The sequence below is a fragment of the Nyctibius grandis genome, chromosome 2, assembly GCF_013368605.1.
Source record: "Nyctibius grandis isolate bNycGra1 chromosome 2, bNycGra1.pri, whole genome shotgun sequence".
NCBI lineage: Eukaryota > Metazoa > Chordata > Aves > Nyctibiiformes > Nyctibiidae > Nyctibius > Nyctibius grandis.
In genome coordinates, this window is record NC_090659.1 from 22,954,157 (window position 1) to 22,975,454 (window position 21,298).

The following is a 21,298-nucleotide window of genomic DNA, read 5'->3' on the forward strand; positions in this document are numbered from 1 at the left end:
CCAAGAAGAGAAGAATGTTCTTTTGTGACAACTGATTTGAATATCATTTTGGAAAAAATCATTGAAAGAAATTCTCAGTACTTGGAAGTTTTAATATGCATTTACTGAAGGTAAAACATTGCTTTTTAAAAAAATTTTTAAATGATCCATATTTCTAGAGTAAAGGTAAGTTGATGTACTTAACTAAATATCAAAGTCATTAGTTTGTGTATTCTCATGAAGCTATTCCTAACGATTTCATTAGTGTTAGATGCTTTACATTATGAATTAGTTAGTAGTGGTGGTTTGACATTTGGCTTGTGTAATCCTGCATCCTTTCAGTTCTCTTTCTTCATTCCTCTCATGTTAGAACTTGAATGGTTGTCTCTTCAAACACGGCCTGGTCCAGAGAGTTCTTTCATAAGACTGTTTTTCCTGTCAGCAAATGTCATATGAGCGCAGCCTTCCGCTTCAGTGGAACCGTCCTCCTGCCTTGTTTTGGTAACTTTACCAAAAGATGGTTTGTATAGCCCAAAGGAATATTTCACTTTTGATTCGTCTGTTTCACTGCAGTCCTGACCTGCATGTCTATGGTTGCAAAGACTGCCTTTTTTGGGGTTTGTACCTGATGTAGGAAGCCCATGATGCAAATTCTCAGTGGCTTCTGAGAATATGTATTTTTTTTTCAGCCTAATGGGTGTTTTGTTTCTTGGACCTGGAGTTACACATTTACTACCTGCCTTCTCACTGTTATTTAGCTGTTCCTCTGTTTTTTTTTTTTTTCTTTTTCATATTCTTCCACTGCATCTTCCTCTTGATTGTTCTCTTTTACACTGTCACTAAGAGGAGATTGTTCAGTTTTCATCAGTTTTTTCAGCTCCTGTTTAAGCAAATCTGTCTCTTTTTTGTCTTTCACAAATGCCAAGCAAGTGTATTCTTCCATCAGTAGTCTGCCTTCCATTAAATTCTCTAAAATGAAATATTGTGGTTTTTAAGGAATGTTCCTAAATTGCCTAGGAACATAAAGAGTCATGAAGCATTAATGAGAGCAAGTTTTACTTCCTTATTTCGTTGCTTAGGTTGTTATTATTGATGGTATTTCAGTCTTGAGGGTTATGACAATGCTATTTACTAATAAATATAACAGGATGGGGCAAGATTTAAACAGGATCATTGTGCCATTGAATCCAGGTAAATACCTTTATTTTTACCTTTTTCATTATGTTTAATTTTATCAAATTAATTAGCATGCAAATATAATCAGTAATGGCTAAATATAGGGCCAGAAAAGTCATGTACAGTGCAACAGAGAAACCACATGAGATCTAAACTCTAATTGTAATTTTCTTGCTTTTAAATGGAACTTAAATATATGTACGATTTTCTCTCCCTTAACTGACAACACAGTTGCTTGTTGCGTGGAGCAGAATATACTGCAACTCTTAAACCTATAAATGAGTTGGCTTCACTTTTTAGTACAAAAAGGTACGTGTATACCTGAATGCCTACAGTAAATACCTTTGTCTGCTGCAGGGGACAAATCGTAATAGGTTCTGTGCTTTGGAGAGACTCAGAGTACTTCCAAAAAGAGACCGAGTCCCAAGATTAAAGGAGAAGTATGAAGTTGCAGTAACTAAAATAGCTAAATAAGACTTCAATAAAAAAGTCTAATATCGGCAGTGGGAGAAAGCCCGAAGAGAGTGTGGCAAAGAGTGAGGAGAGAGTTTCACAGTAGAATCAGAAGACCTGTGTTTTCTGTCAATTTTAAAAGGGGCTTTAAAGACAACTGGTGACTTCCGTTATCTGGTGGGGTCTGGAAAGGCTGCAGGCTCAAAAGGCAGAGTACAAAACACAGGAATTAACGCATTCCAGGTTACTAGCTCTGTTACTGATCTGATAAGTGACCTCATTCAGCCATTGGTTCATTCAACTTTTGAAAAGATCAAATGAGTTTCTGAGAAAAATGTTAAAATATACCTCTACGTGTTCTATTAAAAGTTTCTGGCTTTGTTATTCTCTCGGTTGATTGCTTTTCTGTTCTACATTGGGCCTCTGCGTATGCTTCATTTGCTTTAGCTTTTTGATTCTTATTTTCTGAAGACTTTTTCTCCTACAATTGGCAATTAAAGGTAAAAATAATGAGGGAATACTTGTTTAGTGACAAAAGTACACAGTCAGTTCAATACTTATAAGATTAGTAGTTTCTATTACTATTATATTCTTATTTTGTATCACAATGTTTGTCCTACATATTTTCTGTAATATAATTACATTCACACAAAATCCACATCCTAGAAAGTTAAGATGACGGATCAGGCTATTCAGGCATATTACTGAAATTTACAGAATAACATACAGCTTAGCTGAGAGTTTAAACAAGGGATTGGATCCAGATCTTTCATACCTTTGTGAGCTGAAATGGACTTTTTTCAGTTTCCTGAGTTTGGTACTGTGACAGCAGCAGTGATATAAAACTCTGTTTATTTACTTGTACTGATCTGTTTATACCGAGACCTATTGAAAAAGCACAATCATTAGTGATACAGTAGGTTCTGGAATTATATTGTTGGTATAAACAAAAGATATCTTTGATGACTGATAATACTGGTATGTGGCCTAGGATTTAAACATTTTTTTGCTGCATGTCTTAATGCCCTTTAATACAGAAATCCTTTGTTCTGCCTGATCTATAAATGCTGAAACTGGAACACAAACATAGCTACCTGGACTTCTGAGCGTTTTCATCCGTACATCAGTACATCGTAAATATACTTAAGTTTTAGATGTACAGAGTCTTGTTCAGATAGAACACGCGAAATCAGACAAACGTGTCTATACGCTAGAGCCCATATGGGCTTAATTTGTGTGGTAACATTCTAATGTAAATTTAAGAGGTCTGGTATGAGGCCTTAGCTTTCAGGTTCCTAAATTCGGATCTTACAGAGTATAACCACCATGCCTGCTGTTATGCCTTCTGACTTGGTTACTCACCTTTCTCGAAGTTAAGCACTGTAAGGCTTTATGGAACCAAACTCTTCAGAGGAAATGCTTAACACTGTTTGAAATATCTATGCTCTTTGAAAAGAGATTCCAAGGGAGTGATTGAATGAGACATTTAAAGAAATAGCTGACTGGAGATGGGATGAGAAAGTGAGTATATTGTTCTTTGTTCTATTTTTAGAATAATTTTGACATGAGTACAGTAGCAGAGAAAGTTTCTAGCACAGCAGCAAAAATGTGATCTTACCTATGTCAACATTTGTCCTTATTCCGAGTTTTGATCTCTGAAATCAGAGGAAGACTCTCCATAAAAATGATGATTTTCAAATGTTTGCAGTTTGGTATGTTGATAATCAATTTGAGGACTACTCTTGAAGGAATGGCTCTGACGATGTGGAGGGAATTAGTTTTCCCTTTTGAAAGGCAACCAGCAAGTAGTTACTTCAGCAGCTTTTTTGAGAGAAATCAGCGGAGCGTTCCTCAGATGCAGAACTAGGGGGAGCTGTACCTCTAGATGAGCTGGTGTGACCTCACAACTGAGCAAACTTTGCTCTGAAGAAGAGCTTATGAAATTAATGGCTTCATTCAATAAATCAATTTTATTTATGTACATAGAGCTTTCTGATAACCTAAGCAAGCCTACCTTCAGCTATTATCAGGAGTGTTAAAAAATCCAGCCCCACATTTCTTTTTTTCTTTCCTGCTGGGTAAATATTTTTGCAAAAGCAGAATAGAAAACAACTACTTGGAGAAGCAGCTCTTTCTAAGGCTGTTATAGGAAAATTCAAGTCAATAGTGAAAAGGAAAAACAATTTTAAGTAATTCCAGTTCTAGATTTCTAAATCATCTGTTTCCATTAACTGGCAGAGAATGACACCTTTATCGGCCAAAAATACCAAAAGATCAGACAACTTTGCTTGGAACCTTTTCATTACAAAATAACAGGTCTCTCTCCAGCTATGCTCCCTTATCTTGCTTAAAGAAAATAACTTAAATAGTAAACAGTGATTTAAGTAATGTAATTTAAATAACAATATTGTGCAAGTCCATAAAACCACAGCTGATTATGTGACATAACTAAAACTGGAATTCAGAGCTTCATAAAAAAATGTGTCTTACTTGGAATGAGAAGTAGGAATTTGTGTTTCTTGATTTTACAACTTGAATTACCAACCTTTTCCCTGTAGTTCAGGCAGAGTAATGGATTTGCAAAGGCAACGAAGAGGAAAGAAATAAGCAACTGACTACGATAAGGCTTTGGAGTGATGCCATAATTTGAAGAATTGTATGGGCATGTGCAATATTTCCAGCAGATATGTTTGCTACCATGTAAATTTTAAGTGCTCTTCTGTACCCGTATGAAGAAAGTTCCAATTACTCCTTTTGTTTAGGAGCTGGAATATCTGACCAGTATTTTAAAGAGGTGCTTAACCCAGGAAAGTCAATGTTCAAATCGTTACCCAAAATTAAGGGTGTAAGTTTGTTACGAAGAAAGCTGCCCTTTAGGATAGTGACACGATGTTTATGATCCTGAGTAGGAGGCAAAATACTACTTTCAATGTGGGGAAAGTACTTGAAATCTGTTTATTAGTTTCTGTATAAAACACATTTATTAGTAAATTCTAGATACTACATCTGAAGCGTATGACAATTAGAAATTTATAAGTGATTCAGGATAACTATCTTCTTCAACATTTTTGTCCCTGATGAATACAGTGAGCACATGGGCAACATCACAGTTCTTGGCTTGTATGATTTGTAATTGTTTTTAGCAGTTGCTCCCTGAGTTCAAGTGGTGGGATCCACTTGTCTGAACGCAGGCGCCTCATGCTATTTGAGATGCCCTGGAGTATTCAAGGTATCCACATGAGGCTGGCCGATATTACACAGGACTGATGGGATACCCGTGTCCTTCTGGAACAACTACAGGGCCAGGCAGAATGTGCTAGAACATCTCAAATGGCACTGGATGCCTATAATTAGGCAGTTGAATCCCACACAAGGTAGCTGCTCTTGGAATGGTTGATAGACAAGATTGCATATAGTAGGTACTTCTCTCCAATACCTGTCTAAGCATCCATGTGAAAGAAATACTCTTTACTAAAGAACTCTTTTTCTTCCTTGATAGAATTAACTTTCTATTGCTCTTTTCTATCATTCTACTATATTATTATAAATAACATCAGTTCTGTGGATAGAAATAATTGAGAGGATATACAATAACTAGGCTATCACCAGTTAAATTTACTTACACCAAAAAACAAAGGACTACTAAGGATAAACATTCTCTTCTCTCAGATAATCTGGCAGTATGATCATCAGACTGGCCTTTAAACTTCCTAAACTTTGTATCTGAAAACTCCTCCTTTCACCCCAACAAATGCAAGTTGCAGGAGCTTCAATAATGGACATTGAAGCATCTCTGCTATTCGTTAAAGTTACAAGGTCTAAGGATTTTAAAGATGAGAAAACAGTTTTTAAAGACCAAATTAAATTAATTATTTTTGCTCTTATAAAAGCACTTTGAAAGTCTGTACTAAAACTAGGAACTTGCTACAGGAGGCTTGTTTGTGAGGTGCTTTGAGTTAGTGAGCCATGTTGTGGGAATTCTAGATCTCGGGTGGCCACTTCTCCAGGCCAAGTCAAAGGGAACTGCCTGAACAAAAATTAGTCTGCAAAAGCTTTGATAGCTTCACCTTGTTAACAGGCAAACAGCTCTTGATGCAAATAGACACTTAAAATAGCACTACTTCAGTGTCACTGCTAGTATACTAAAACTACGTATGCTAAATCCTATTCATAATGAAAATTGGGTTAAATATTAAAAATGGGTCATGTATTCATATTCATAAAATAAATGAGCAAAAAAACCAAGCACTTCTCTTTAAATTACACGTGACAGAGTATTTTTAGCCCATATGAAAGTACTATATTGGCTTTTATTTTGGAATATATGTCCCAGTTATAAAACAATGTAAGTTTTACATAACTAAACAAAAAAGGAAAATTAATAGACACGTACTTTTTGCATGAGGTACTGCATCACTTTTGTCTTTTGGGATTTTAGGCATCCGATTTGCATAGATATTTTTTACATAAAGTTGCCGATCCTTTTCCTAAGAAGAAAGAAACAGTATTAAACTTCTAATATGCATTAAGAATTACTTTTTACCAACTTAATTTTTTCATGCTGGGAGAAAACTGTCAGTGATTTGCTTTGAGCCAGGCCATGTGATGACTTTCATTTACATAAATAGGAATCTGTCATTTTCTCTCATGAGCCAAATGAAAATTCTCACTTTTTAAGGCTAAGAACACATCTGTACACCTACATGATCTTTTTCATAACACAGTGTTCAGAAGATGAAGTCTCTAATGATTTTTTCATTCGTTGGTCTGAGTTATTTTCTTCAGACTAAGCAATTTTTTACTTTATTTCCTTTTTTTTTTTTACATTTATTTACTCAGTGCCCTTGGTTACAATGTGCTTAGTTCTGTTTTACAACCTATTGCTTGGGAAATGACATAACTTCAGAGGCACACTTTTAAAATTTAGTTAGCAAGCGTCCTCTTTCCTTACTGAAAACTATCTTAAACACAGAAGAGAGATTTCAGTAACACTCTCATCATATCAGTTTTAGTGTGAAAAATAGGAGCTGCATTTACTTTGGAGATACAGGTTGTCCTGAAAGTGTATCTGAATACCTCGAATGGTCTGAATAAGCCAGGTGCCCAAAACTATGAGTGCGTAAGAATAAACTCTGTTCTGGCACAGAAATAAAGTTAATAAGCATATCTGGTCTTCTTTGTGGTATAACAATAGAAGGTTTTGTGACTCTAAATATAACATTAAGAGAACTGGACACACATAGAAAACTGTGTGGAAAATAGAAATATTTTAGAGAAGCGTTAAGGTGAGAACTGTACTTTACAATAATTTGCATTTTGGAACAGTTTTACATTAGTGTTCCTGGGACTATAATTATTCCCGTCTCCCAGACTGGCACATATAGGAGGAGATCAGACTCTGGCAGTGAAACAGCACTGCAAGTGCTGTTCAGGGGACTTTGATGCAGGGCCCGGGAAAGAGCACTGTGCTTTTTTCCTTTCCCAGTAGCTCACTGGGCTTTTGCAGCTGGGCAGCCTGACTGCTGCCAAATATCAGGAGGAAAGTTTCTGCACCTGATACATAGGTAAGAGGGACGAACAACACTCCTGCACAGAAACGCAAATCTCCATGAATCCCCAGGAGCTGCCTGTTCTGCCCTTCACAATGGCTAGGAAAACTCCCTGTAACATCTTTCACAGATACTTGATTCCGTTTACATAGAGAAAGCTCCTTAGCGGGGTCAACAGATTGATCGGTCACTTTACATAGAAATAAAAAAGTATATTTTAACTGTTTTACAAACATAGTTTAAATTATTAAAAAGCCAGAAGGGTTTTCATGCTTTCTGGAATACGTACTATTTTTCTTGTTTACAACTCATATGACATACTATTCATGGCAGTTTTGTTTGTATTTCTATTATTTGGTGTCACTGTTAGGTTTTCCTGTAGGTATGGTTTACAAGCATTACAGTAAGTGTTGAACTGGACATATTTGTCCCAGAAATATTTGTCTAAAAACCAATCTGGAATTTAAACAAACTATTGAAACATTTACGTAAGTCTTTTTGTTAAACTCTAGTTTTGCAGATTGTAATATTTGGCTCATTTTGATTTGAAAGTGTTTCTATAAGGGAGTTCATTTAAAGTTAGTAGATGAATGTATTGACCTAGATCTATCAAAACGGTAACAAGTTGGTGTGGATTATTTGTTCAAATTGTGATGCATTAATCTCTGTTTCAATCAGTTATTGAACTACTTTGAACTTTGACAAGTAGATGCTACAATAATTTAATCATTTGATATATTGACTTTTTTTGGTAGACTGTAGACTCAAACAGCAAACAAAAATTCTGTTACTAAATAATATAAAAGTGGCAAATGGAATAGGTAATGTTAAATACTTGAATATTCTTGGAGGAACAGAAACCTGTTTAAAATCTTGAATACCTTAATTTTTTGGTGAAGAGAGTTAATTTCCATTTGCAAGTTCTTTGTAATTATCCCAGCTTCCACAATTTTTTTGTTCTCATTTGCCAGCTGATGACTAAAGGTGCAGTTGTTCAACTTCAGCTGCTTTTCTAGGCTCTTAAAAAAATTACATATTTTACCATATGGATGTACTCAGTGTGACTGTTGAAAAATTTCAGTTCTTACCAGATCTAAAAAATAAGCACGCTAATATAATGAAAAGTAAGCCTCTAATAATTATATTCTGTTGTAAACAATGCATGAAATTATGATGAAGTATCTTAAGAATTACTTTAAAAATGAGCAAAAACTGGTTTAAAACCTAATTTTACTAAACAAAAAAAACTATATTTGGCATTCAAACATAAAAAATAAGGCTGTACATTACCTTTCTGATGGATTAATGAATACAGTCATCTTTGAGAAATGTTAAGGCAAAATTTCTGTTCACACTGAGATCTATTAACTGCAGCAGCATAACGAGGCTTAGTGTAAATGAAAACTAAGTAATTTATTGAGTACCTTATCGAGTATTTTATCATCAGAACCCAGTGCCATGCACTGAAATTACAGTTACTAAAACTGTGAGGTGGACACCGAACCCTGCATGCTTTTTATAGCTTCTCACTAGGACTATTGTAAATAGAAAGTTTTCAGAAGAGAGTCTGAATTTAGCTGTTTATATTTTCATTTTCTTTCATGTAATACGTGTACTTCAGACCTAGCTGTTCAGATGGTGAAATGCCTGTAAGATTACCTGGCTCTTTATTTAATTCTCTGCATAATATACACCATAGAAAATAGAAATTAATTCCTGGAGGACAATGGAAATTTCACTGTCCCAGTTTTGTATTAAAAACTGTATTCCTGTCTTTTTGTGAAAGGTTTAATAAAAGTAAAGAAGCATGAGATATTAAAAGGAGCTGAATTATCTCCTGTTAAACTCCCACCAGGCTTTTACTACTGTTGCATAATAAACCAACAGTAGAACCAACCTAAAATCTAGGACACCTGACTACTGCTTAATTCAGCAGCTGCCCTACAGCTGACTACAGTGAGTGACAGTAATTAATGAACAGGAGATGTAGGTATGTCCATACTGCCCATCAGCACCACGTAAAAATAACAGTGCTTGTTCCAGATAAGCCAGCTTTGGTTGTTCAAGGAAGTAGATCAGCAGCAGTCTGGTGATCTCCATGTATGACTAAGCCTGTGCTTTGCCAAGGTAAATTAGGGTCCGTCCTATTGTGACTAGACGGCCCAAGCAAGCCTGGGTATCCCATGCTGCTGGCAGGGAGCAGAGTAGACACTCCGCTGAAGATTTCTCTCCAGCTATATGCTATGCTTCTGACCTAACAGGGTTAAGGCATACAACTTAATTCCTAAAAGATCTTTATTGCCAAACTTAATCTACTCATACATTTCTGCCAGATTTTAAAATACTGAAAGGGGGTACTACTGCCATTTTTAGTACCTTACACTCAGGACAGCACTGGATTAAAAAGAATGTTCAATGTTACAGGATTGTATCAGAATCATTAATGTGACAAGAAACAGCTAAAACTTTCCACTATTCTTGCACAGAAACCCCTCCCTTTATTGTTCCACAAATACAATGATAATGCACATATTACCTGTATTCTCTTATCATTCACTTCCATTTTTTCTGTAAGGACTGATAATCTGTGATCAAGTTCCTCTCTCTCTGCAAGAGCTTTGTCTTCTGAAAGCACTTGCAAGGTCTGCAAAGCATCTTTAGCTTTTAGCAGCTCTGCTTCAACTGTTCTGAGCTTCCTGGATGTATTTCTCTCGTCCTCCTGAGATATCCTCAGGAGTTTCCTTAAAGCTCTCACCTCATTATAATGACTTGCTAAAAGATCTGGCAAGTTACTTTCTGAATTTTCATATCTACCTATTGCTTTCGAGTGTCGACACTGAAGCTGTTTCAAAACACAGTTTTCTAAGCTTGATGCTTCTAATTTGTGTCGTAATTCAAATATTTCATTCTTCAGCTCTTTAATTTTGTGAAGTCTTGCTGATAATATTCGCTGAGCCACTGCATTTTTTTCCTGTGAAATCATACTGCTCTGCAGGCTTAAAAATGAAGAATTCTGATGTGGTATCTTCTCAGCTGGCAATTGCACAACATGTTCTAGGTTGAATCAAAACAGTTTCATTACTCTTAAATTTGATTTGGCACTGTCAACACTTCCCGGCCAAATTGTCTTTAAATCAAATTAGCTTAAATTAAGCTTAAAACTACTGCTTTAATTTGTTTTGATGAGAAGTGTGGGCTGAACCTCACCATCCAGCTTCAAGAGCAGATGTTGAGGAGTAAATAAAAAGGAAAAGGAGAAGACAGAAAAACAAAAGGTGAAGGACAAGAAACAGAGAAATGAAATGAAAGCTATTACTATAGAAATGAAAGAAAAAAAAGCAGTAGCTGAAGGAGGACTGAAAGGGACAAACACTAGAGAATGTATGTTGAAGGAACAGATGCAGGAACAAAAACAATTAGGGCCAAATCTATCTGTCAAAGATGAAAATGCCATTTCAAGCATCCAGAAATGGCAAAACTGTCACGGGGAAGAATTAATCATTGTCTGTGTGCAAAAACAGAGTAAGTAAACGAAGGGGGAGTCCTGGTGGGAGACCACTGTCTGACTTCCCAGCCCAGCATGGAGCAGCAGTCCCCCAGCCTCACAGCCGAGCCCTGAGCTGCAGTGGAGCCAAGCTGGGTACCAGGGCCCACCTGCTCACGCGGGAAGGGTGAGGGTGTATCCAGGGCCCTCAGACCTGCCTCTGGGTTACTCCAAGGGCCCCAGACAGCTCACTGGTGTGGTCCACACAAGCCAGAGCTCCCCCACCACCCTCACGAGTGCAGAGTTCCCCAGGGTGGTGGTGGGGTCCAACTGCCTCAGAAGCCTCAAAGCCCTGCAGCCCCCCTGATGCCCTGGCAGCCCCCTTCCCCGACAGCCAACGCAGCACCTCAACGCCCAGCCCCTGACAGCCACCTCGAGGCCCTGGCACCCAGCCCCAGGCCCTGGCACCTAGCCTGACACCGCCCCGCTCTGCTCCCCCTGTCCAGGGCGGGAGAGTGGCCCCTCGCCACTGGGCACCCCCGGGCAGGGGCAGGGGATCCCACCTTCCCCTCTGCCCTCTCAAGATATCTCGCCATCCCTCCCCACCTCCGCCCTGCCCAGGCGCCACTGCCCACCCCGGTGTGCCCCGTCCCCTCTGCCCACCCCGGTGTGCCCCGTCTCCTCCCGGCCTCCCGAGCGTCGCCCCCGCCGCCATTACCGTCCTGGGCCGACGGGCGCGTCGCCATTGCCATGGAGACAGGCGGCGGCCGCGGGGCACCCTGGGAGCTGTAGTCGCAGCTGGCGCGGCGGCCTCGGCGCCTTCGCCTCGCCCCGCACCCCGCAGAGATGTCGGCGTATATATATTTTCACCCCCTTATTTCTGCACCCCACCGGGGTCTTCATGGGAATGTGACAGTGCGGTGCGCAGGCAGCGGGTCCCTCTGCGCCATGAGCTATAGGCTGCGGAGCCTCATGGTGGCCATGGGACGTGGCCAATGTCAACTCGTGTGGTGTGGTGGGAACCCTGAGAGCGCACAGGCCAACCCAACAGGCTCCAAACACACGGTTCGGGTTTACACAAAACATTTTCATGCTGAAAAAGGTGGGGGGGAGGAAATCCCATAGGAATGAAAGCAGCAGGAGCAATGTTTTTCTTCAAGGCTGGACACAATGGGAATAGTGCCCCAAAGTCACCGCCTGCCAAGCCCCAGGTTGGCAAAGGCTTTGGGCCGCGTCCTGTTTTTCCACTGTGTAGTTCAATGGCATTTTGGGTATAAAGTAGAATAGGAGAGAGCATTAATTGGCAATCTAGTTCCAGTCCTGAACATGGACGTTTGATGGTGCAAATATGTAACACTTTGAGTATTATTAGTATCACTGTACTTGCAAGGCTTATCAGTATGCTTTGAAGCCAATGACTACTGCACCCTTTGTACTTTTTCAGGGCACTAATAACCAAATAAATTAATTTGGAAATGGTATGTTCCAAATGGCCAGTCATTCCCGTAGAATTTGCTAGGCTATACTTACATACAAAATCTCCTGAGAAACAAGGATGTGTAATAACTTCTGGAAATAATTTCTGGTTTTGCACTAAGGTGTTTTTTTTTGTTTAGTTTTACAGGAAAATACTCTGAAAATACCTGATTCTAACAGGCTTTTCCTTTTGCTGAACCTCCTATTGCCTCTAAAAAGAAGAAAGAAATGACAGATGGTGAGCCACAGTAAACAGTGCAAACTATCCATAGTTATTTTTAGTTTTCAGTGAGGTTTTTCAGGATCCCTGTTCCATACATGGAATACTGCATTTCCAGCTTCACATAATGGTTTGCACAGACAAAAAACTTACTTTCAAGAGCATCTTTACTGTTGTGCATTTGGTCCTACCTAATCAATCCTGGAAAGAAAGTATTATATTCCATTTTAAGTATTTTCAGGATTGGACAGTGCTATATTCAATCTTAACATTTGAAAGGTGTGTAAGCACTTTCTAAAACCTAGGCCAGTTTCACCTCTGACATAGGGACATCTTTACTGAGCTCAGTGGCATGTTGCTCACTTATAACAGAAACAAACTTGGCCCTTAAAATTTGAAAGTAATCTGTTGCCATTTAACATTCTTAAAATACCTCTCATGCTCAGAAATCTCCTTAAGCAAACACGTGCAGGCAGCCACTGAATTGTGACCATCTTTGGGGTAGAAGGCGACAACCAGATGGAAGGAGAGCATCCTGGCTAACACAGTAGAATGGGATATTTTTTACCAAGTATTCTGGAGCTCCTCTTAACACCTCGTGCCCTGGCAATTTTCACTGGTGATGCAAAAAGAAAGAGAAAATACAACCATAGGTTCTGGATACATAGAACCAGCCAAATCACCCTCCTTCTCAGCATTAGGAAGTGCACTGACACATATTTATTTCAGAGAAGTGCCTGAGCCCTGCAGTGTGGATGATGATCTGAATTCTTTAAAGCTGAGAGCGTTTGTAACCGAGGCTTATTTCAATGTGATCTCTGCTATAATTACTTCTGCATCTATGCTTCCCTTGCCCTCCCCTTCCTCTTTCCCCTTTTATGATGTAAAATTTTCAGCTACAACTCCAAAGCCTCCTTGTTGTGGTCAGGGAGAGGGTGCAAGCCCTTTTACGCAGGAGATAGCTTGACAGTGCCCATGCAACACCAAACATAACCCGACAGCTTTGTGATCTCCCCCAGCAATAAGTTGCGTGTTCCCTGTCCCCTCTCCCTTCTCACTTGTCCCTTCCCCCTCTCCCAAATATTTCTCCAGCCCTGTCTCATTGGTGCACTACTCTCCTTTGCCTTTTTTGGACTGCCACCCTGTCAATCTAACGCAATAAGGCCAGGGGCAGGTGCAAACCCCTTGCTATGGCTCCTCTTACTAACCAATCCTCTGCTGACCTCTCGTCTCAAAATACCTAAGAGCCAATGGAGTGGGAAGACCCAGGACCTCGGGGAGAGGGATAGGCCAAAGCTGCTGGATTACTGTGGGGGGGCATCCATTTAGGACCCGGGTCAGCCCAGGAGCTGCCAAACACTTGGATTCCTCTTGGGACTGTGGTGACTTGTGGATAGCAGGCGTGCTCTGCTGATTCATTTTCATCACTGTCAACATGGTGATCAAAGTCTTCGTAGCGACATCTTCGGGATCTACAGCGGTAGGTGTCTCATTCGACATACTCCTCTTTCTACTGGGATCAGGTTGGTAAATTAGCCTAGAAGATCCCAGGACAGCCTGAGTTTGCATGTGAGAAAAAAACATGTGATTTCTCCTTGTCTGTATTGTGCACCTTGTTCTTGAAAGCAACTCAAGATGTAGAGAATTCCTGTTAATGCAGGCTTGCTTGCATGTGAGGTTTTACTGCAGGTATATTTACATACAAATTATCTGTCAGCTAATAGATTTTCTTCTGTTTGAAAAAGTATATGCAATATATATTCACTGAAGAAGGAAAAAGTGGGTATTGTATTTGCACAAAAGCTAAGGTAGATTGTTTACAGTAGAAATTAATGTATTTGTTTTTAGAAGAGACTTTAGGATACTGCTCCTGCAAAAGGGGAATTCTGTCTAAGAAAAAGCCTGGAGCCAAAGTAAGCTCAATAAAGTTATGCAGAAAAAAATTCTTCCCCACCCCACTTCCTTTCCCTAGGTTTTTGGGTCTTTTTTTTGTTGTTTTCCCTTGTTGTGTGTTTTTTTTTTTTTTCTTAGAGGTTTTTTTTTTTTTCTGTGCTTCTGTCTTGAAATGCTGTACTAGTGATTTTTAGTATTGAGATCTACTGCTGTAGCTGTCAGCATAGTGTATCAGCTGAAGGGAAGGGCATGTGAATAGTAGGGAGGTTGGAAGTCTGTGGGAGGTGGGAACTGGGAAAGGACTGTTTCCTTTTATATCCAGTTCCCAGATGAGCTCAGATTGCAGCTTTCCTTTGGCAGTCACTCACTCCCAGTGACATGGCTAAACAAACTGGCCGGTGCTTGCACATAGCTGTGACTACATCTCCGTCTCTCTGACACCAGCTCCGTGTTTTTAAGAAGCTTCCAGAGTTTAAAAGCTCCAAAAAACACTTCCTGTTTGAAGGGCCATCACTAGAAAATGGACCGGGGGACGTTCACTAAAATTCAGACTGGAATACAGCTGAGGAAGTCTGCAGCTCTCTCATCAGCTTGTTTTATGAACCTATCTCTAAGCCTGACATTCTAAATTTGCTATTGACATTTTAGCATTCCTTTTACCATAAGAAACCTCAGATGCAAGGGAGAAAAAGAAGAGCAGGTTGGAAACTGCAGGTTTGGTAATTTGTAATCTAGCAGTTACTGCTCAAGTAGCTTTATAAATTGCCATGCGCTGTGCCTTGGCAGTCTTTTCTCTCCTGTTTGGTCTCCCGTTTTGGTCTCCTTTGGTTGACCAAAGAAGAGTTGTCCCTACCTCCTTTGCTACTCATCCATTTTCTGGGAAAAGTTTTGACCGTGACTGAAATCCCACTGCAGACATCCAGGATGTGCGTGTTGGGGCCATCATCATCTCGTGTGCCTCGGGCACGAACCGTTGCCGCTCCAGCTATAGGACTGGGGCTGTAGTTCAGCAAGGCAGTTGTTATGAGTGCTTTGATTAAACACTGACATTCAGAGATCACTTATGCAATTAAAACTAAGCATATAGTATATTTAGCACTAGCTGAACGAAGATCTTTCCTCTGTATACACATTCCTTGTACCTCCTCCCAGCTAGCAGCTATAGCTCCTTTCTTCTTGGACTGCAGTCAGGGAATGTGTATGCTACACTGAACACTGAGCAACATGCAAGCTTTATCCAGCCATTTTGAACTGCTAAGCATTGCTACTGTGGTTTATTACTGCTAAGAAAGATAGCTAATGCCAGTGAACTGTGATAGCTTTTAAGCTTATTAATGCCACTGTGTGTTAGCAGCCCACAAAAGCTGATAGTGAGATCCCAGACACAGACTGAAAGGAAGGGTACGACATCTTTACACAGCAATATGCCACTGTATTTCCTCCTTTCTGGAGTGTTGCGTGTGTGTATAGCTGTAGCAATCTCAGAAGGCAGCATGTGTTCAGATTACTGATACATAATTGCAATGCCAAGTAAACACAATGTTCAGCTGGAGTAGTTTTCCACACTTACTCATTAAAATGGGTGGAAGGTATCCTTCCAATGAACCTTTAATGAGTTTTGGTACATATAAAATAAAACTCACTCATGCAAGGAGTGCACAAGGAGCACTCCTTGCATGAGTGAGTTGCAAGGAGCCAGCACAACCCAATATATCACTAAAATCCTATTAAAAATCAATTTTGTATCAGCCTTGTACAGCTTTTCCTGAAGAGAATGAATTTGATCCTTAAAGAACTTAAATTGCCCTAGTAGCCCTGGTGCTCTCTTCAATGTGACTATCTCTACCAAGTGCATGTTGTTCACTTTGAATTTCAAAATAAGATGGGCCCAGCCTCCTCAGGTGTAAATCAGCAGGGGATCATTGGTAAAGAATGAAAAACATTTCTATTCTATATACAACACAGTCACACTGCTAATTGCAACTGGTTATCCTGTTAATAAACACTTTTAAAAAGTGAATGCAGTGAACCCAGTAACATTCTGGTGCTCTGGATCAGATTCTTGAATGATATCATTCACTGTGGCTCTAGAGCAAATCTGCACTCTGTATTTTTCCCTCAATGATTCAGAAATTTATTTTAAACAACTTCAGCATTATTATCTTTCTGCTTCAAGCTTAACTGACACTGAACTATTCATTAAGGCAAGCAGAAGTAGAGACATTTATAGCGCTAAAAAGTACTAAATGCTTGGCTTGAAGCAAGCAGTACAAACATAAAATAATTTTGTTACTAGCCACAGAGGTGTTTAGAAATGGGTAATATCCTGCAAGGTTCTAAGGTACCGTGAATCACGGGAGAAAGGAGGTTCATGTCTTACACACAGGAAGTCTTCTAAAGTCTTGCTTACTGCTGCTCATGGTTAGGGCACCTCTAAAATCCTTTTTTTTCCCAGCGTTTTTTGCTGACATTTTATGAACTTGCACACCTTCAAATCTGTAGTCTCAGAAAGACTGAGGAAAATGTAGACTATTTGGATTATGTCCTCTAAAATACAGGGTAGGAGTTTGTCATCTGTGACTGTGAATCCGGCCATATATATACCTGATCTCAGATTTCAAATCAATTTCAAGTGAAATCAGAGGTTAGAGTGTGATAAAGAAGAATAATTATCAGGAATAGGTTGTCCATGCAGTGTTAGAACCAAAGGCTTCAGCAACTCTGCCTACCAACATTACTGTTCCTCTTGCTGTGAGTTGTTGACTACATACTGTTTGCTTCTGCCATAGGCAGCTGGTCAACACGAATGCTCTGGATTGTGAGGATATAGATGGTAATACTTAATTATGCAGCAGATGAAACTAATGTTATCTGTAGCTCTTATGTGCTAGGTAGATAATATTTAAATTTATTTATTTAAAACAATTATTTCTTATTTTAAGGGACTAGCAGCTAGGGATGGTGGAACTTAAGCTTTGTTGAAAGGGAAATGACATTGATGAAATAATATCCTGCTCACCACCACTTTCCAAGGAATCTATGCCCAAGTAATCTGAGTTCTTCCCAATGCATCAGACACAAGGGAGGGCACAAACAAGCTCCTGCAATCTCATTCATTCTGGGAAAACCTGTGCATGTCCTCTGGGTTGTTGCGTTCTGGAAGATTTCCCTCTCTGAGTGCTGTTTGCTGGAGAGATTCTTTTAGTTGCCCAGCTACCTAGTGCCACAGCAGAGGCTTGCTTTATGGTTTCATCATACAGGGCGTGTGCCCCAAGTCTTTTGCTCTGCCTAAACACTGGTAATCGTAAGCCTTAAGACATAGTACATCTTCTGCAGTTTGTTGTTGTTATCATAATGAGGTACACCTTGCCTTTTCCTTATGCAGGCATAATTGCATGTAACTTTTTATTTTTCCTCATCATTAATTTTTCACACAACCCTCCCCTAATTTTTGCTTTTAGTCCTGGTGTTGTCTGAGCCTCCTGTGTATTATGAACCTCAAGCTGAAGAAAAATTGTTTATCCAGATTTAATTCTAAAAGCTTTAGCTACAGCCATAAGCAAGGGAGCACGGAATCTGTAGCTGAGTTTCCATTATCTCCTCAGAGGCACTGTCTGTCTGGGGCACTAGCTATTCCAGGAGCCATATCTACTTCAGCGCCTGTGTTCAAAGAGACAAGCTGACGCTGACATTGCAGCTGACAGCAGCTGAGTACACCGGCTTTCAGAGCATGTGGTGAAACTCTTAGTACTGGCTCATGCAGATTTTATTAACCATTTATACAAACATCATCCTGCCACTTCCTCCAATGAAGTGTCCCTCAAGCAATCCTTTCTGCCACCTGAATGTGTTCTGCAAATAACTGTGAAGCAAAATAGCCATTAAGAAAATGACCTGTGTTTAAAAAGTTAAAATAATACAAGTAAGCACCTTTGAGATCTGTCAACTGCATGGCTTTTGAACACTTTGGATTAGTGTTTCCGTTGAAGGTGATGTGTTTTTTTTAGCTCTCCATAAACCTCTGTTGTCGTAAATATGTACAACATTTTATGTTTGTTATTTTTCATAAGCAAGCATAGCTGTAGAGATAGATACTCCCTTATTTGAACAAGAAAAAAAAATTTTATCCTTAACCATGAAAATTCATTCTTCCAATATAATAGGCTATCACTCAACTTCATCTTTTCAGGTTTATTATATTATAGAAATGCATAATCCGTGAATTATTTCTCTTCTCATTGTTTGTCTCAGACTGATTTACACTAGCTTGGTGTCACTTCAAATTCAGTTGCTTAGATGTCTGATTTGAGGAAGACATGGTTTCAAATCATATGATGGCTTGTATGTAAAAATTACCTTGATGATACATTATTCTACTTACATCTATATAGGACACTAACTTGCTGCATGGGGTAGCATAACTGGGAGAAGAGAGTCACGTCTGGAATGTGACTGTGCTAGAGAGTCATTTAGTTGTCTGTGACTGAAGAGCAGCATGAGAGAATTTGTACAGATCAGTCCAAACAGTGCTTGCTTTGAATGCTGCAGTACTTGTAGGGATAAAGTTTGGCCTTGCAGCTCTTAGACAAGTTAGACATATACAAAATGGAGATGTTCTTTCAATGTCACTTATGAGTAGCATTCCTTTAGTAGAGAAATATAGTGAGTATTACTTCTTCAAAGTAAAGGGAGAAGTTATAAAGTTGATCCCTGCATCCTAGGTGTATACGGTACTAGCATCAAAGGGAATAAGGGCCATGACTGAATTTTAGCTAGCACAGAAGCTGTGTATAACATGTTTTATTTGTATGTAATACGTTCTTCGTGGTCCAGCTGGAACATCATTCTGTAATGTGGGAAATATTCAAGCACAGAAGTTAAGCTGTGCTGGATCTTCATCGAGCTTTTGTTCATATTTAATTATGCCTGTCGTTAAAGAACAGGGACAGAGAGAAATAAGTGTCTCACAGAAAGCTAAATGTCATATGTAATAAGTAGGAAACAGGAGTCTGTTACATGCTGGGGAGAATTTGTACATTCTCAGACCTGTGCTGACTTTAGGCAGGATTAGCTTTTACACCACACTCACAGATCTGGCAACAGAGTAGAAGGCCTACTGCTGAGACTTGTTTCTTAGATGGAGACATCACTGCTTCTAGGGAGGAAAGAAAGAAGCTGGGGAGGGAAGGAAGTAATGGCAGTGGTCTGGGTGCTGAGAAGCAGTGTTGAATCTCAGCTTCAAAAAGTTTGGGGGCTACTGGAGTAGTGGATCCAACTTGACATACTTACATCAGCTCTGCTTGTAACAGCAATTGCTTTTAGAAAACATTTTTCTTTTTAAAGCAGGAATTTTGGTTTTCCTCTTTCCTGACCAGATAAAAAAGAAACAGCAAGAAGTAGTGGGCTTTTTAGAGGCCAACAAGATTGACTTTCAGCAAATGGACATAGCAGGTGATGAAGACAACAGGAAATGGATGAGAGAGAATGTCCCGGGTGAAAAAAAGCCTCAAAATGGAATTCCCCTCCCTCCACAGATCTTCAATGAGGAGCGGTACTGTGGGGTAAGAAGCTGTTTAGAAATTTAAATACCCTCAGAGAGCCTTCTTTCACAGAAAGTGACTCTTTTCCATTAGTAGGAAGTGTCTGCAAACAAACTCCGTAAGACAATTTGAGATTTACTTTGAAAGAACAATTCTTAGAAAGCATTTTTAGGCACAGAAAAGCAGTGAAACAAAAGATTACTCCTTTTTAAGAGAAAAATACACATGGAGGGAAAACTGACTAGAGAAACTCTGCTTAACAGGCTGTATGGATTATCCTCTGCAGACCCAGAGCCTATGCAGGACCCAGAGCTCAATGCAAGGAGTGGAGTTTACTGCCTGTGAGGAACTCTGTGTTTTCCTCTCACATTCTCCAACCTTCTGCTGTGTGTAGCTCACTCACAAGCTGTCCTGCTGTTGGCTCTCTGCCTGCACTCTCATTTCGTCTCCTGAAGACCAAAGGCAGTACTGTCTAGGTAATACTATGGCTTCTTCACACAGTATCTCAGGACAACCAAATGTAGACTATGAAGATAGCTCAGCTGCACTTGGAGTAGCAAGAGCTCAATTATGTGATTTGACAACACCAAGCTTCTCAAGACTAGTGGGGTTCGTAGCAAGGCTGATCTGCTATCGCTAGCTGTATTGCATTTTGTTTCTTGAACTTTCAGTTAATTTTGCATGGTGAGTGTTCATATTATGTTTGACACAAACTTGTCTGGGCTGCTAGGAAGTCAAGTAGATGTCTGAGGCACCAGGAGCTGTGAACAGGGATCTTTCTTTTTCATTATATTATAAAAATAAATAAATAGGAATTGTAGTTGACTGGAAGAGTTCTAGTATGTGGTTTGGATTATGGAATTATATTGCTTATTCAATAAATATCCAACTCTTCATAAGAAAAATTGTAACACTCATCAGATGCTTTTATATTTGATGCTTTTATATTTTCATATATGCTTGTTACAGGTTATTTCTCTTGAGAGAGCTTGTTCAATTTAGTGATAGATAGTACCGTACCAACATGAATATTAGGATCGTGAATCAAAAGAGGTATCTGAGACAATTTTTTGCTTATAGTCTGGATGGAAATATAAACTGGAAAGTACTCTAATATAATCTCTGAAATGAACTTGCAAAGTACTTTAAAGATCACAGTGAGACAAATGTTAAGTTACCCCATAAATCCAGTGTGAACTACTGCAAAGGTTGCTTTGGAAGAGAAGGGATTTACATGCCGCTAAGTTTTTAGAACTAACTTCAGTGCTCTCAGAGCAAAAGTTGCTAGCATGAATGATGGAGTGCAATTGTTTCCTCATTTTCTCGTAGGAATCTTAAAAGAGAACTTGGTAGGTTAAAGTTCGTGTATATTTCAACATCCAGTCTGCACCAACAAAAAGTATAATTTGATATATCTTATTCTGGATTTTATGGCGGCCTATGTTGAAATAAATATTTCTGAGGTTCCCTGGAGAGTTTATGTAGTGAATTAAAGAGTAATTGCCTTACAAAGTGTTGCAGCTGGTCA

General features: G+C 39.4%; 2 protein-coding genes across 2 annotated transcripts in view; one reads left to right on the top strand and one right to left on the bottom strand.

Annotated features, from left to right (window-relative positions):
• Window positions 1-317: 317 nt before the first annotated feature.
• LCA5L (lebercilin LCA5 like) lies at window positions 318-10,194 on the bottom strand. Its single transcript, XM_068421824.1, is given in 7 exon segments — window positions 318-761; window positions 764-948; window positions 1,957-2,089; window positions 2,384-2,493; window positions 6,002-6,095; window positions 8,039-8,176; window positions 9,694-10,194. Coding segments are annotated over 7 exon segments (1,551 nt in total). The 5' UTR covers window positions 10,141-10,194.
• Window positions 10,195-13,650: 3,456 nt separating this feature from the next.
• The window catches only part of SH3BGR (SH3 domain binding glutamate rich protein), a 28,348-nt gene continuing 20,700 nt past the window's right edge, over window positions 13,651-21,298 (top strand). Inside the window, exons 1-2 of the mRNA XM_068420845.1 lie at window positions 13,651-13,817; window positions 19,606-19,791. Of these exons, the coding sequence (XP_068276946.1) occupies window positions 13,773-13,817; window positions 19,606-19,791 (231 nt within the window). The 5' untranslated portion in view covers window positions 13,651-13,772. The remainder of the gene's footprint in view (window positions 13,818-19,605; window positions 19,792-21,298) is intronic.